Consider the following 18,211-nt stretch of genomic DNA (forward strand, 5'->3'; position numbering starts at 1 on the left):
CAGTACGTTTTACAAAAGGTAAAATTAATGCCACATGGGAAAAAAAAAGCATGATGTACATATTTTGTCATTAATTTTAAGACTATTCCCTCCCCTTCTCCCAGTCAGGGAGTATAAGGATAAAAACACAGGTGTGTGTGTCTGAAAATGCAATAAAAACTTGAGTTATTTCCACATTTGCGTGCCTACAGCTCCACTGCAGTTTAAATCTGATTTGGAAAATAAAGCATGAATATGTATTGCAGCCACGGGGCACCCAGAAAACAGACAGCATTTGCTGCTTGTGTTAATTAAACAGTTGATTCTTCTTGCCACTCAGGCTTCTGCATATCACATCAGAAAACAACATAGTTATAAACCCATGAAACGTAGGATGTCACATGCATTTTAATAGTTTACAAACAAGTCGGGCTTTTGGCTTCAGAGACAGAGGAAATAAAGATGATGACAGAAAGTCTCCTTTAGTACAAAAGGGGATTTGTTGCATTCTCACAGAATGAGGAACCAGAGATGTATTCTCAGCTATTGGACTTTTTAAGCAGACCATAAAACAGACTGGGAAATTCTTAGCAACAGAGGTGGCATTCTGTTAACCTTGTATCATAAATAGTGACCCTCTACATCTATGCATTTGGGAAATTTATGGAAACAGCAGGTAGGATAACAAACAATTCTGTTTAATTATCTTTCAGTTTTGTCACAAGACACATAACAATACTTAGGGTCAGTTTGTAGGTTAAGATCCAAAAGGTTATTGAATTTTAAATGGAAGAAGAACAGCTGCTACAGAAATAACATTACACTCCAACAATCACCAATGAAAGCATTAACAATCTGCGAACTGAATTAGTTTCTTTCTTTTTCTCATTATTTATTGTTTGGGAGACATTTGTTTTAGAGTTTTATTACATCTTTGTTAATTTCTTGATTGTGCCATGAGGCATAATTTCCCATCCATGTAAATTTATTTAACTGTTTCTTCTCTGGTATAATTTCTTTACCAAACACAGAAATCACTAGTGCATAGTGGCACTACATTTTAACTAACATAGCTTTTCTCTTCCAAACAGTGCAGCTTAAACCCTGGACTCTACATTAATGAATTTCTGTACTTAGCAGAGTAAGTTCAGCTTTTAATCTAAATTATTGTTACTGCTTTGATAGCAGATTGTGTAGTCTAACAGTAAAATTGTAATATATCTACTAGTAACAGATTTTGGGTTTTTTTAGAGATGCTCACCACTGATTACTTGTCCAAAGAGCTCTTCTGGTGTATCTCCAAAGAATGGCACACACCCAACAAGAAATTCATAAAGAATAATTCCCATAGCCCACCAGTCCACTGGTTTTCCATAACCCTGTCTCAGTATCACTTCAGGTGCTATGTATTCAGGTGTACCACAGACCTAAAAGAAAGAAAACAAGCATGATGGCAAAGTAAGTCTTAATTTAGCTAGACCAGGAATTTATAATTATTGAAATGTAAATTAATATGAAAACATGGAAAAAAATGGAATTCATTTGGGCTTAGTCTGCTGAGTTGGTATAACAGCTCACATTTTTAGAACAACTCACCTACACTAAGAGGCACCATAATCAATATTTGTGCATCTGTCATACAAAGGACAGTTTATGCTTTGTACATAGGAGTCCATAATTACTTAACTTAAAACATATTGTTATCCTTATATGAAAGTTGTGATGATTTTATCTTAAGTAACTTTTACAGTGAACAGATTGTGAGCAACGGTAATGAGGCATGCTTAAAGGGAAATGGGCCATAGCACAGATTTTAGCACCCCTGGTTGTACAAAGCATGATGAGCTCCACAAGTACTCTGCTGAGACTTCTGAATTCTTTACAAAACAGTTTTCCATTTGTCTCTCTCACAGATTCACTTGCACAGAATGAGGCCATTCATCTTACTAATAGATCTTAATGCAAAAAGGAAAAAGCCTCAAATAATCCTCAGGGCACCAGTAAAGTACCTGACATACTGAATTGGAACAACAATGCAGAAATAACGATGGTTTATTCAGTACTACAGTATGTTCTGCTGGCAAAATGTTACTTCGTGTGAACACTCAGTGTAGAAATGAAAAAGGCTGTTTCTTACTTGTTTGTCGAGGAATTCTCTGGCATCCTTCTCAATGTGACCCTCGTACAGATTGGTAGTCAAACTCATTAGCCCCACTTTTGACAGGCCAAAGTCTGTAAGCTTTATATGGCCCATGGATGTTACCAACAGACTGAAAAACAGAAAGTTTTTAAGTCACTGTGATATAATTCAACATCATGTGCTTGTCATTGTTATTATTATTACAATTACAATACTTATGGGAAAACGTTTCATTAGCATTGTTGAATTCTAAATACAATTTAAAATGTACTTTAACTGGTACAGAATGAGCAGGTTAAAAATCTAAGTCTTACATTTGTTACTATTACTATTAGAAGTAAACAAACTTTTCATGTGCAACTGAACAACATCCTACAGAACTACAGAGGTCTTGAGAACTGAGTAATTAAAGCTTTGAAGAAACAGTTATCATGTAAAAGACCTAAAACAGAACATGTGTCATTTTTGAAGTGAGGTGAGTATTTTGCATCTGTAACAGGCTGGGTCAGTCATGCATTTGGAAAAAAACTCAGGATATTAAGTTAGTAACTGATACTACACTAACTAATACTTCCTGCTATGAAGCTAATGTCAATCAACACCTATGACTTTAATTATTTTCTGGTTTTTTAATTGTAAAAGAGAAAGAAGAGCAATGAAGTTGCAAGGGCCACACTTCGTATTTCAGCTATCTGCTGTAATGTCAATTTACTTGTATAGGAGCAACACTGTGCTTTTAAATATTGAAACCAAAAAACCTAACCTCTCAAAAGAAAGCAACCCCCAAAACCCAAGCAACAGGAGATGTTTCTGCATCTGGTCAATTTTGCCTTCAAACACGCAAATACCTGCAAGTTGATGATACTTTGTGTTTTCAGTGTGTTAAGTACACTCTGAAAAAAAATTTCTAAATTGCTAAAATGTGGTTCTCTTCATTCTAACACGAAGAATAAATACCTTTTTCTTTTTAGCTACTCTGATAGTCTCTTTCATCTTAAACACATAAAATTCTTAACAGCTCTTTTAGAAAAAAAAGCATTTTCTGTAACCACAAGTACTGAAAATTCAAATATTTTGAAGGAACTGCGCATCTACGTAACATTTACAACAAAAAAAATAATTCTTAGCAAGTTTAAACTTTTATATCTTATCTAACAATTTCAAACTCTTCTTTCAGTTATATTCTATATACATACTTGTCAGGTTTCAAATCCCTGTGTACAATTCCATAATTATGAAGGTATTCCAAGGCCAGAACAGTCTCTGCAAAGTACATCCTTGCCATATCTACAGGTAAGGGACCCATATTCTTCATCAAAGTAGCACAGTCTCCACCTGTGGAAACAGTACGTGGAAAAACATTCCAGATGACTCTATATCTGAGGTGTAACAGTATAAACCATATACAATGCTAAAAGGAACAGAAACTGCAGTCATAAGATTTTATTTTCTAGTCAGATAACTCAACCAAACTTGTAAGCCCCACAGCTACTCTACTGGAAGTAGTGTGAAGCTGGGAGAGGGCACTACAAGGATTCAGCCGAGAATCAATAATGTACTGCTACCTAAGGAGAAAACAAACAAACAAACTGGGGGGATGGGGAGTGGTGGAAGCCCACACAACCATACCTCAGGATCCCTTCAGTACTGCTTCTGTCCACTGTTCTCCTTCCACAATAGCACCATTTCAAAGCATTTCCTCTTTCTTGTTTCTTTGTAAAAATAACTACTACAAATCCCCCAACACTTGCTAATGAAAATTTCAGCCCCAGAAAAAAAGAAAACGTTTTCACATGAACTTTGAATGCTAGCACATTTTCGATTACAATCTATAAAGAACTTACTCTAAGAGCAGTTATTTCCCATTATATCTGGAACACAAGTGTTTTACAAGCTGTTTACCAGGAGATAATGACTGGTGAAAAGAAAGAACCACCTTGCTGTTAGACCTGGTTCTTAAAATCTGAATTGCCAGAGTATGGAGGACACACGGGGGCCCCTTCTAATTCAAGTACCATATGGGTTATTTTTATTTTGAGGTATAAGGAAATTCTCTTCTTCCTCTGGAAAACAGAAGAGCAATTTTACCTTCGACATATTCCATGACCATGCATAAATGACGTCTTGTTTCAAAGGAGCAATACATGCTAACAACAAACGGATTTTCTGCAAATGTCAGGATATCACGCTCAACAAAGGCCTGTTGGATCTGGTTTCGGAGGATGAGATTCTGCTTATTAATTTTCTTCATGGCAAATCTTTGTCTGGTTTCTTTGTGTCTCACAAAATAAACCGCGCTGAAAAGTTCAAATGGGAGAGAAAAGGAAAGAAGTCTGACTAACTACTAAAAATACATTTGAAAATACATTTTTCACTCAATTTTTTAGAACTATATATATTATAAAAAAGATTTGTTCCCAATTTAACCTAGTCTTTCACATTAAAGAATGGTTACAAATCTCATTTTGTTTAAAAACCGGTACTCAAACTAAAACAAACAACTCCTCTGCCCTTCCCTCTCCCTTCTAACCAACAGCAAATATAACAGCAGATATAATTGCAAATGCTTTTCAGGCATTCCCATCAACAAAGGATTACATACAAAATCCAGCTATGGCATCGTATTATAAATCATTGTGATAAATGCTTATTCTGTAGGTGTGTTGAAGGGAAATTATGACTCAGTCCAGGAAATTTTGTAACATATCACAGGTCTCTCATGAAGGCTACTTGGAAGTTGCTCGAAGGGGTGGCTCCTCATTAGCAGGTGTAAAATCTCTTGTTCTTGCTCAGTCCCTGACCTCAGTACTGATCCGTTTCAGAGGAAGGTCACCAGTAGGTAACCCAAAACAAAGACCACTGTGTTAACTACATGGTAGCGTGGGGCTGTGTTGTATCTTGACTTGCAGAATTTCCACTGGGGCGCTGGGTACAAGGTTTCCTGTGTATTTGGTTAGGTAAAGTCAATGCAGTGAGGGAAGCAAGGAAAAGGAAACCTCATTTGCGCAACTCTCCTGTCTTTCAGGTCTAAGGAGAAGGCACTACGCTGCTGTGGAACACTCAGAAGGACTTCACAGCTGCACTTCTCGAAATCCCATGAGGCAAATCCTGAACATTTTTGCCTTGCTTGAAATCTACCTTGTAGCATTTAATGCTTATACCATTTCCAATATATAACTATCACAGTGTTTATGGAAAGAAAGCACTTAAAGGACAGGATGGGGGGGAAGGGCAAAGAAATGGAATTCAATTGTGAAGTTTTTTTAATTCAATTAACTGTCTCCTTGAGGTCCAACTATCAGCATACAATTAATTATATAAACATAAAAAGTAACACTTGCCTTACTATTTCTATAAAGGTCTTCACACAGCTACAAAAGTTTCAGGCACTGAAACTTTTGGACTTCTCCTTTCCTTTGTGAACGAAAACTTTCTAGACAACATAGTTTCTCTTACTGATTCCAAAAACTTTTATTAATCCCTCATTCTTGTCTGAGCATGGGGCAGGTAAAAGACATTACACAATCATGAAAGTTATAAAAACTACCTTGGGCAAAACCCATGACAAACCCCACCCTTTGTGCCTCCTACTGAGTCTCACTCCCTTCTGCCCCTCCCAAGCTGGAATACAGACTGAGTTATTCATCTCTGGTACTCCTCCCTGCTGACTTCATGCCTTATGTCCTGCAACTCTTACTACCGCTCCCCTCATATTCACTTCTATCTCCAACTCTTGCTCTTAAAAGCCCCTCCCATGCTTTCCTTTCCCTTGCATTCTGGTTTTCCTCTCTCATTTGTTGCTTTCTCCAGTCAGCTTCATAATCTCCCATAATATCTTTTCTTTTACCTATTTCAGTCCCTCTCTGCATTCCTGGCATGGAGAAAAGTATTGCCTGAAGTCTCCATCCTTCAAAAAAACCCAGTTACATGAATGAACTAAGGACTAACTGAGGACTTGGCCTACAAGTATTCCTCTAGAGTTTCAAACTGGACAATGTGCAAGATGGCCTCCTAAAAGGCAGACAGAAACCACAGCATATTATTACAGGATCTTAATGAATCCTCCTTTCAGATCATACACATCTGTAAGATCATTACGAACATGTTTTAAAATGATTAAAGAGTAAGTTCCAAGAACTATCTAGTCCTGTAAATATGTGGTACATGTTGCTGTATTTTCCCAGCTGTCTAAACTGCATCTTCAGTCTTAGAGTCACAAGGAGGTAACTTTCCACTCGGATTCTGTTGTTTCTTATAAAAAAAGCTGTTTAGCTCAAATGTACCAGACTCATGAGACAACTGCAACACAATAGTCTCTCCCATATTCACACATGCATACACTGTCTAAGCTACAGAAAGTGCTTCTAAATGATTTTCAGCATACAAAAATGTCTAACATCCCTCATATCCTCTGGTCACAGTAACCCCAGCAAACAACATTTACACCTTATGAAGAAAACTATACCCCAGCCAGCAGCATGCTATCATCAAATGCTGCCCAAAATCTTCAGTCTATTATAAAGACAATTTCAAATTTAAGAATTCTGTGACACAAAAACAGTGCAGGGAGAGCATCCAGGCTGTCCTGTCAATTGACTGATTGACAGTGGCACACCCTGACACCTGCAAAGCCACAGCCAGAGCAGTACTGTTGCATCCGCCTGTTGTTTCAAATTAAGAATTTGATTTCCTATCTTCGTTCAGCTGTTTTCCTAACAGCAACAAGAGTTTCCAAAGCATCCCTTGGTTTCACTGTGCGAATTTCAACAGGTATGCAAGTGCTCAGTATTTTTCTGATGCTGTAGCTCAACATGGCAAAAAAGCTTAGTTTCCAAAGGAAATAAGAACATTAATAAAGAATAAAGAACATTCATTTGGCAGTGTCCAAACATTATCTTATTTCACTTTCAACACAAATCTCAGTCTGAAAATCTGTCTCTGTAATAACTCTAGTTAGGTACAACTATAAAACACTGCAAAAGTGGTAAGATGACAAAAACAAGCTAAAATATTTAACTGGGTTCCTGAAGTAGTCCAACTCAAATATCATGCCATCTATCACTCCAATCTCATAGTCATGATTCCTGTTTTTTCTCTAAATTGAAAAATCTCTATTACCAAAAAAAAAAAAATCACATAGGTTTCAGGCCTAGTTCACAGCTCTCCAATAACTCCAACTTTTAGAGCCATTTTACAACCTAGTTTACATTCAGTGCTAAGGCAAATATAGCTGACACTAGTTTTTAATCTGTCAGAGGAGCCTGAACTCCTTGTGGAGACACAGGTACTGTACCTACTGCTTAAAAATTATACCTGCTGACCAGGAACTTTGTTTCATTTTTACCAGCAATTTCCTGAGAAGAGACTGCTAAATTCTGTTCTACCCTGGAATTATGTCTCATGTTGCCTCCAGAGAAGAGAAGCTGCTTGTGAGGCTGTGGTTTATATTATTTGGTGTAGTTTATAGATAGTTATTTAAGATCAGAATTAAAAGCAGCACTGCAACACCTTCTAACAAAGCAATGCCTGTGACCAGATCAGAGTTATTTGGGGGCAGAAGGAAATGTTACCTAAAGCTCTGCAGCTCTCAGACAATGCACCCCAGCCTTCTACTTGCAATATTTCAGACTTATCCTAGACTGCTTAGAAGGAAATGAGAAGCTGGCCGTACGAGAAAGAGAACGTGTTGGCTTTGATCCTTCTCTCACAACTGGCATTAGTGCTAGCTGTTCCAATATGTTGTCAGTTTTGAGTAATAAAACCACCTCTGCATACCTAACAGCACCAATGCCTTTTATCTTTACCGCAGCTAGTAACGAAACTGCAGTCCAAAATTCTGATGGGTAAACTGCCTTGTGCTATTTCAGTGAACCTACAAAGTTACATTTCCACCTGTCCCCTTCTACTTCTGAACCAGGGGCTGCCAGGCTGATGATCAATAAACCTGACTGAGGGGGTTTTATTCTACAGCTGGTAACTTTCTTAATCCTAAAATAAACATAACTATACATGAGCAAGTACTATCAACAGAGTGGAGAAGGGACAGAAGCACTACTCACAAATGAAATGCAGCAGCTGCTCATGATACACTTCTTCCGAGTTTTGAATTTATCAAGCAACACCATCAGCCAGTATGTCATGTACACACTGACACTACCATCCTTGCAAAACTAAAAGCATTCCAGAGAGGAGAGAAAGTGGTATCATGTATTTGCTTTAAAATGATACAGTTATACATTGAAGAGATACTGAACTAACATCACTTGCTTCCCTAAAATCAAATGAAATTTTTATTTTGTTGAATTTTTTCAGGGACCCAGGCTGATGCTAACCTGAAGAGATGCACACTACTACCTGCTACCTCTCACAAGCTGGACTGTGGAAAAAAATGTTGTTGCGACTGCAGTAAAAATTTAAAATTTGGGAAATGAGAGTTTTGTCTGGCTGAAGAAAGTCAGATAGACAGCTTGTGAAGCCATTAATGACTTGGCCAGAATCCTACACATTTACTGATTCACAGCTTGTTTAACTTCTTGTATATTCCTAGCTATTCCCAACAGCCTCATCTACTACACCTCATGTACTATACAGTCATTTAATTGCACTACAGATGAGTTTACCCAATCAATTAAAAGCAGACAACTGCTAAGATATTTACCCAAGCCTTCACAAAACCAATAGCTTTTATTTAAACTCATCAAATTTAACATATCTGACAAATCTCTGCTATAACATGCCAAGACCAACAATTACTCTGTCAAGTAATCAAAGCTTTCCATTTCACTGATAAAGGTAAAAACACCACAGCAAAGGAAAAGAATATTACAGGGTTTTCTTTAATTAGTTCAGATTTAAGCCCTCCATTATAGCCTCAAAATAAGTAAAATATTACAACAACATACTTTGGTAAGTCAGAGCACAAAATATGCCCACTGACATATTTTAGAGAATGAATCAATGAAGCACAGGCAGAATTCACATATACTTACATTATTTCAAAAAATTAACAGCCTGGAAAAACACAGGAGGAAAACACAACTGTAGCATAACAATAACTTTTGTTTCAACTACTTGTACTTGTAAATAAACTACAATCAATGCCTTCAGGATAGTTTCTTGCTTTATATTCATAAGAAGTAGGTATTACTGGTTTATTACACTCCATTTCATAGATGGATTACACAGCATTTAGGTTATCTTGATGTGTTTTCCTTTAAACTTGACCATAACTTTTGAGTAAATACACCATCAACTGAATTGTTGCCAACAGCAAAAAGAAAACACTACTTTAATAAAGACTAGAAAAATGGTCTGTTGATTTTACAGTCTGACATAGCAGAGATTTTCAAGCACACAGATAGCCTCCTCAATTTACAGTATTGTACAGGTACTAAAATCCCTTTTAAAAATGAGTGAACACTATTAGAAGTTTATTGTTTCACATTTCACTGTGTTCCTTTCCCTCTCCATGTATTGGGTTTGTATAGCAAGGTTTGGGTAGTGGTAAGATTACAGGAGCCCACAGTGGAACTGGTTTCCTGGTAAAACTTGTGACCCTAGCAGGGGCCCACAGCAGCAGGCTGTGCCTGAAGAACTGCACCCCACATTGCAACACTCTGGGGAGGGCTGCTGCTCATAGGATGGACTCACATTGAAAAAACGTATGGAGAACCGTCTCCCATAGGAAGGACCCCACACAAGCAGAGGAAGGATTCTCCTCCCTGAGCAGCAGCAGGAACAACACGTGATGAACGCACCATAATCCCCATTCTGTGTGTCCCTGCACCGCTGCGGGGAGGAGGCAAGGCTGGGAAGGTTGGAGTGGTGGGAGGGGGGAGGGAGTTTAAGGTCTCATTGTACTTCTCATTATTCTGCTCTGATTTTGTTATCAATAAATTCAGTTAATTTCCTCAATTCCAGTCTGTTTTGCCCATAATGGTATTTAATGTGTGATCTTTCCCAGTCTTTATCTCAACACATGAACCCTTCATTGTATTTTCTCTCCCAAGTCCAGCTGAGGAGAGTGACAGAGTAGCTTTGGCAGGTGCCAACAATCTAGCTAGAGTCAACCCACTACAGGCTGTTTTCTCATTTTTGATTTTTCTTCTAAGTAACCATCTGAAAAAAAAATAAAAACCAACAAAATCTATTTTGTTATTACTTCCTTAAAGATGGAAGTAATATCACTCTACTAAAGAGATGAGCTTTTCAATTTCCACTAATACTACGGCATTATAATCTGGCAGCCTACCCCTGTTTTTACACTTGCTAATGAAAATAATGATCCAGATAATGAAGAATCTGGATATACTCCAAGCTGGTTATTCTCTAGCACCTTCCTTTTCTTCAAATAATTATCATGGTCTCATTCAATTTCCAAGCATTGCATTGCCAATTTTGTGTATTATTGGCACTTAAAAGATCATCAATAAGCCTTGATTTTCCCTGCCACAAACACGAAGAAAAGACCATGTGTGGCACAGAAGACCATGGCTTTTCATCTGTTCTTTTCCATCTCTGCAGATCCCTTTTGGTCTCTAGTTTCAGGTGGACAGTTGTCTCCAGTCTGTATTTCCAAATGGCTCTTTAAGCTTCCTTCTGGCTGTAACACCTATGGAGCAAGAGGCACACGCAGCTCTAGTGAGCCTCTGCCTTCAGGCACCAGGCCTCACTATGCTGTATGATGAGCTGCAGCTGCTCCCTCCTCTCCCCATCCCTCAGCACCTGGAAAACTGCTCCAAACTGAGAAAGGTTCAGTGACTCTTAGAACTTCTTTCTCCAACGAGATCCTATCCCACACAGTTCCTTTTATCCTCCAGTAAGAAAAAGAGATGGAGGAATGGAGGGGACTTCACATCTGCCAAGGGAAGGAGAAAGAGGTGCAGCCAGGGAGGGGAGTAGCATGTACTGCTAACTGCTGAGAGACAGGATTTGGAGATACTGGGGTAACTGGGAGAAGGTGAGATATGGTAAGCAGCAAGTTTGTCTGCGAAGAAGTTCTGAGAAAATTAATTGAGCAGAGCTTCACTAGTGAGAAATGGTATTTTAATATTTATATAATTTTAATGTAAAATTTTAATTTTAAATTTTGCTTGGGACTTTTGCTGAGTTATGAAAAAATGCCTTGGACACAAGCGGCCTCCATACAAGCTACCACGGCCAACAGTCTGGGCAGTACTAAATGCCTCCTGTTCCAGAACTAATGGCTACCCTTGAACTAAATTTCATCAGAGAAAGCCCAACAGCCTCAGGCCATTCAGCAGGCCCACAGAACTCCAGTGAGTAGACTGCAGGTGCTTTTTCTCCTATATCAAAGATCCCTTCAAGGAGTGCTCCATCCTAGCAGCTTGACACCACTTCCCACCTCAAGCACAGTCAGTCTAATGGGGTCTGTGCTGGAAAGCAGCACCACCCTCCTTCTCTGCTAAGCTGTGACATTGGCTGATTTGGCAGTGGGCTCCTCACCTCAAGATGGAAACCTCTCTTTTTTGAGCCAGTTTACATCCCTCTTGTTCCTGCAGGTTACACACAGCAGCTCCTGTCTTGACATGTTTCAGTGCAGAGGAGGAGCCAAACAAGGATCTAACCAATAGTACAGGATCAGAAAGGGGACTGAAGACAGATACCACCACTGCACAGTACTTCCAGAAAATATTTTGTATTAATTTAGAGATACAGAATTTTCTCTTGGTCTTCTAGGGTATCTTCATATGACTTACGTATCACCAGGCAGTAAGCTGTGCACTCTCCAAGTATCCAGAAACAAACCACGAAATAGCAATTCCTTTAAAGCTAATTGGTTAAAATTTGACAACTAGAATAGCATCCACAAAGTAACAGAAGACTGTTGCCCTACTTCAGGGAATTTGTTTCTATTGCAAATTTCTATTCTATACTTCTAGGTCAAGTAAGCACTCATTTTTATCCATCTGTCTCCCTACAGATGACATGTAATTCTCTCTCACATCTGCATAAGCACAGTATTATAAAGGTGAGCTTAAATCTGCCCTTTGATTTATTCACATTTCATCTTTGGCATGCTAGCCGATTCTGAAAAATCTTTCTGATGTACTATTCAGTACTTTAATTTGGTGCAGCTCAGAGTAAATCATTATTGCCTAGAAAACTTCCCAAAATCTTGTCAACTTAAAATACTAAAAACAAAACAAGAATGCAAAATGAAAAAAGCAGAGTGCAAACTCACTCTCTCATACAAAGACCCCTGAAATAAGAAATAATGGGAAAATAAGCAAAACTAAAATGCAAAAGAGCTGCCACAGTCAGAGATTACTCACCCATATGCTCCATTACTAATCAGTTTAATTGTTTCAAAATCACTTTCCCGAGGCCTCCTCTGCAGCTTCAGTGAGGTATTAGAGCTCTTCAAAGTAAGAGATGAGAATGAACAAAGTTAATAAAATACTTTTTTTCAAAACTGGGAAGAAAAAACCCAAACAAAAAACCAACTATCACCAGGCTGTCACACTGATGAATCAGGTAAAAGTTCTGGACAGCCAGTCACATAGCCAACATGGAGAGGGACCAAGGGGCTCCTGAAACAGAGCTGCTTTTTCATCCAACAGGTATCTGCTGCACTGCAGCAAACTGTCCACTTGTCTCCATGCACAGGTAACAGTCACCAAGGCTTCTGATAAAGTAGTTACTGGCAATTCTTATCTTGAGTCATGGACTTCTGTGAATTCCACATGGCACTCGTTGGACATTGCCTTCCCGTTCTAGTAAATCTGACTTTTGTATTACAGCTGGTAGCAGCAAACTGATGATGAGCCCTTGTTCACTCAAATAAACTGGGCACACTTCAAACTAATGTTAGGATAGAGCGTGATATAACAGGGAGGATGGTGAAAAGAGACAAAATGAAAGAGAAAAAGATGGAAAATAAAAACACATTAGTTCTACCCCTAAAGAGGTCACTTTAATCTACTTCTTTGTCAGAACTTTTTTAACACCAAGTTGCCCTCAGTATGGCAAAACCTTTTTTCTAGTTTGAATTTTTAATTAATCTTGAAGATGTCTGAATTAGAATTGGGGTTCAGGGGGAAAAGATGAATGCACTGGACTCCAAATGCAGACTTCCAAAACCACAAGATCTTTTTCAAATGTCTTTTGAATCTCTAAGAAATTCCATGATCCTTACTCAGGCAGTTTAGTAACAGTTGGAAGTTGAAAGTAGAGCTGGTTTAAACATTTTCAATTAAGTGCTAAAAAAAATTCAGTGCAAGACTAGTGAAATGTTAGTATAATGAACTACACAGGAAGTAACAAAGAGGACTTAGTAATTGTTCAGCCCACTTGTCTGTCAGTACAGGATTCTTTCTAATTGCTATTTATGATGTCTGTGAGCACTTGGAAGTTACGGACGGTTCCTGTCACTCCCCATGTGCGTTTATTCCACAGCTACATTTTGAGATGTTTCCAAATATACCCTCTATAGTTTTCTTTGCTGATTTCACCATCTCCCCTATTTACATTCCTTCATTATACCACATTATTCTTTCTGAATTTCTTCAGCATTTGCACAAGACAAGTAACTTCACAATTTCTACTGCTTAGCTAACGTTGAGCCACTTTGCACCTTAGATTCAGTTAAGTACTTTGGCACTTCCCTTAAGCCTTCTAGTTATTTTGTCCTTTCCCCAGTTTGTCAGTACATGCTGCTCAGGTCTAATAAAATATTTCAAATGTAGATGAATTAAATCAGCAAAAATACCTTCTATGTCAATTGCAGAATCCTTCACAAGTGGCACTTTGCCAAATATGAGAAAATATCCCAATATAACATGACATGTACCAGAGAATGATGTTTTTTCTTATGTATTAGAACAGGTCTAACAGATAATCCATGCCTGATAACATTTGTAAATACTTGTTAAAGTACCACTGAATTACCTAGACATCCCCTAAAACTGCTCTTGTTTTCGCTATCCACTTGCACTGAAAATGAAGACTAGGTTGAAGGAACTTTATCTACTCTGTGGACTGAAATCCAAGGTGTAAGAACCAACTTTTAAAAATAAGAATTTAAAATAATCGCATTTAAGCTCAAAATCAACGCATCCAACTTGCTTTACTTTTGTCATCCTGAGCAAACATCTAACAAAATGTTATTGTAAGATACACAACATGGTAGGCAAGTGTTTTCAAACACAGATTCAGAAGAATGATGCACAACCTTTCCAACCGTAAACTAACTTTCTGAATGCAGCCTATTTGCTAGCATACTCATTTCTTCCTTCTCTCTTCACTGGGTCTGTTTAGAATTTCTCAATTGATCATTAGTTGCCTCTGTGACTGGACTGTTTTAAAACCTCTTTAAAATACATTGTTTTATTAAACAGTTTACCAATACTTCTAAAAAAAAAAGAAAAGAAAGCAGTGGTGGATTTTGTGGTAAAGTTATTGCCATATGGTAAACACTAACTTTGTGGAATATGAAGACACTGAGATGTCTAGAAAAATAGGTACAAAGCTTGGTTATACCTTTTGAAAGCCTTCTGCCTGACGAGCTTCACAGAGTTAGTGTGAGTATTAACCAATGTTTACTCAATCTGTTCGCACATATCAGGAGAAACCAGAACAGGCAGGGTTGGGGGAACACAACAGATTTTCCTTGTTCACATTCAGCAAAAGAAGCAACATAAGAGGGAAGCTTACATTTATCGATTCTTCAGTTTCCAGAGTGTCTGCTGTCCCACTGTCACAATTAGCTAGCTGAGCTATTTCTGGAAAGAAAAATTAAAAACTTCATTTTAAACTATGGAAAATACAAAACTAAATGAAGCACAGAAAACATGAGAAGTGACATCTTTCTGGAATACTTAATAGAAAATTTTAAAAAATTAAAAAATTAAGAACAAAGCCAAAAGCAAAACAACAACAACAAAACAAACAAACCCTGTAGCACTTGAAAAATAACTTTCAGGGCATCTCCAAGCATATGTTAAAAAATCCACGCAGGAAATGAAGACTTGCTATTCAGTGCCTATGTAATAATCTTCCACTGAAGCAATGAAAAGCAGTAACATTTTCACTGCTGAGACCTGGGAATTCCAAGAGCTGTGCGCAAAGTGTGCACTAAGGGAAAGACGGCACTAATCTGCTAAAACTCCTGAGGATTTCACCCTCTGAGGGGCTTACAGTAGGCCCCATCCTTGGGCTCCTTCACAGTTACAGCAAAAGCTTCTAGTGTAAACCTAAGACAGGACTCCAAATAGTTTGCTTCTTCTACAAAGAAATGCTGCTAAGCTTACCAGAATAAGCTAAAAGTCATTTTCATGGAAGCTTATCACTTACAATCACTAACACAGATAAATTCTCTGGGAAAGTAAGATTTTAGAAGCCTACAACTTTATCAGATTGTCCCTGCTCCTGTCAACCTATGCTGCAGAGCTCCCAAGCCCAGTCTGTTCTTCAGAGTAGGTAGTAACCAAGAATTCATCTGGGTAAAAAAAGCCACACAGGACAGCCAGTCACTACAAGGCCCCAGCAACCATACACATATTTAATTATGTATCCTACATAGCCAAAGATACAAATTCTATCACAATTATGTCTTGCGAATCAGAAATAAGACCACCTAAAATTTGCAAGACTAGTTTTTATCTCAAGGCTGTTAACTGAATTTATGACGATGAAATATAACTGAATATTCACACAGAATACCTAAACTGGATTTTTCTATATAAGAAGAAATTATTATTACAAGTGAAATGCTCTGCAACACTTTCTGCAATTTTTAAAGCAAATTAAGCACACAGATAATTTTCTTTTGGAACAGCTAAAGATTTAAGGAGTAACTGTCATTTGTAACCACTATACAAATCAAAACACGGTAACTGTAAGAAACAGAAAATATTAGAGTGTCACTTCAAAATCCAAACAGATCTTTAAAGTGTTAAACAAGCTAAAAAATATTCCAAAAATTAAGTCCATAAACAGTGAAAAATATCCCCACTAGAACAAACAAAAATCTTGAAGAAAAAAACTTATATAGGCTGAACCTGAAGTGGATTTTCCAGTCAAAAGTCACAGTTTTGTGAACACAGGGATTTCAGAATAGAAGAGCTGATGAAATCTTTATTGTATGGGCAAGGACCAAGAGAGCTGGAGTAATATACTTTGACAGCCTTCTCAAATGAAATGACTTTCATAAATAACAAATTAAAACAATCCTTTTTGAAACAAAACTTCTGCAAAGTAACCATTATCTGAGAAATCCGTATTATTTGCAAGCAGTAGGTACTAATGGGATGGAACCAAAAGTCAGCTTGCAAAACAGGGATCTATGGAACCATTTTGCAGTGCCTGAAGAGATTTTTCAAGCCCATCTAAATACCATAAAACATCTGTCCTTTTTCTTCCATTGATTAAAACCTTTTCTGAAGGCTCATGATTCAAAAAGGTAAAGATAGTAATTTTAAAAACATGGGGAAAAATTTCTCCCCAGGGAACTCTTCAGAAATGCAGCCATCTCTCTCTGCTAAGTGATTAATCTGTTGTGGTATTGCTTTCATTATAGTATAAATTTATCTAGCATCATCACCAAATAATACAAGCATCATTTCACTCAAAGAAAGGACACTACAGCTATGACAGCAAACAAAGGAGGCAAGGAGAGAAAAATCTAAAGTAAGTTGCGTTTTCCTGCAGATGAAAAAATCCTTTGCATGAACATTGAAGATACAAATTAACATCCCGGTTGAAAATATAATTCCATGTTACAGGATAAGTAAGTAGTGCAACTGTGGTGCACTTTTTTTGTTTTGAAAAGCTTGGCTCTTCTTTTTAAAATTTTCTATTTTTACATAAAAGGGCTTTAAAGTTCTTGAGGATGATATTCCCAGAATATTTTTATAGTAATGAATGCAGTGCTCCCATTAATTCTCTCAGTAAACCACTAATTCCAGGGCACAAACCCACAGTGTCCCTCTTTCATTGTTGCTTAAGTAGCATCCCTATATATAGAGACATCCATTAACATCAAAACTACATCATCTAAGAAGTCATTGCACAGTGATTTATACTGCTTATAAATATTACTTTTTTTGGTGTGTGGGAGGAAAGCATTAACACAAATCAGATGGCCTAAATTACCTACTACATATAATCATATACACTAATCTTAAAAAAACCCAAACCACTAAACAATTCAATTTCTCAAATCTCCAATTGAACCAAAAATCAGTAATCCATAGGTCATACACTCCTCAGTATTTAGTGGCAAACCACACAGAACATTGTTCCCTTCAGAAAAAACAAACCAAACCCCAACATTTCAATTATCATTTGAATGCCTTGAAGTTTTTATATTCATTAATATTCAGTTTATGAAATATAGTAAGATGTGTCCTAGATGAAGTATGCTCCCATTAAACAAATACTTAGTTAAAGAAAGCAGTATTCCTTATTTATATATAGGCATTTGTTTCCAGACTTCTCTTAAAATAAACTGTCCAAAAACCAATTCAAAGTTGTTATTAAACATGGGTAGTGACAGATTCTTGACTACTGCTTAGGAACACTTTTATCCAAGTGGCAAGGAAGAGTCAATGAGAAAGATAAGGTTCAACTGGCAGAACCAGAGTCAATAATACAAAATTCTCAACCCACACTCCAAACTAAATCTTGCATACTTGATCAATGAAGAATTGATGAATTGTGAGTTTAGGACAGACCAACAGCTCACCAAATCCTGAAGACAATGTTTATCTTGCAGAGAAGTTCAATACGTCTTGATTTTTTCCAAAACCAAAAGGAAAAAAGTATTTATGTATATTTTCCTAATTTGTCTGGCTTCCTTTGCTGCAGCCCAAATATAAACAAAAAGCATCAAAGCTGTTAATCTGTATCTCAGACAAAAAATAATTCTAAATTTGGATGAGGAAGTTCTGTGAAGATAGGAAGTGGACTAATAATAAGCTTGACTTTCTTTAGATTTGTTAGTATAACATTAATGTAATCTGTAACAACACTCAATCTAACTGAATTAGAACTAACCAAATTCCTGATACAACTAGCAGTGCTGAACTTTGCTTCAGTTCAGCAGCAGGGTTTTAAAACACAATATACTAC

General features: G+C 37.3%; 1 protein-coding gene across 3 annotated transcripts in view; it reads right to left on the minus strand.

The window, feature by feature from the left end:
• MAST4 (microtubule associated serine/threonine kinase family member 4) overlaps window positions 1-18,211 on the minus strand; it is a 284,359-nt gene that overhangs the window by 20,981 nt on the left and 245,167 nt on the right. For all 3 annotated transcript variants that reach the window (XM_054281779.1, XM_054281790.1, XM_054281782.1), the window contains 6 exons: window positions 14,795-14,862; window positions 12,415-12,500; window positions 4,208-4,416; window positions 3,316-3,454; window positions 2,117-2,249; window positions 1,241-1,406 (listed from right to left, as the gene is read on the minus strand). In XM_054281779.1, coding sequence (XP_054137754.1) covers window positions 1,241-1,406; window positions 2,117-2,249; window positions 3,316-3,454; window positions 4,208-4,416; window positions 12,415-12,500; window positions 14,795-14,862 — 801 coding nt within the window. The remainder of the gene's footprint in view (window positions 1-1,240; window positions 1,407-2,116; window positions 2,250-3,315; window positions 3,455-4,207; window positions 4,417-12,414; window positions 12,501-14,794; window positions 14,863-18,211) is intronic.

This window comes from Melozone crissalis, unplaced genomic scaffold (assembly GCF_028551555.1).
Source record: "Melozone crissalis strain CALT ecotype California unplaced genomic scaffold, PUWL_Pcris_2 ptg000005l_1, whole genome shotgun sequence".
Classification (NCBI taxonomy): Eukaryota; Metazoa; Chordata; class Aves; order Passeriformes; family Passerellidae; genus Melozone; species Melozone crissalis.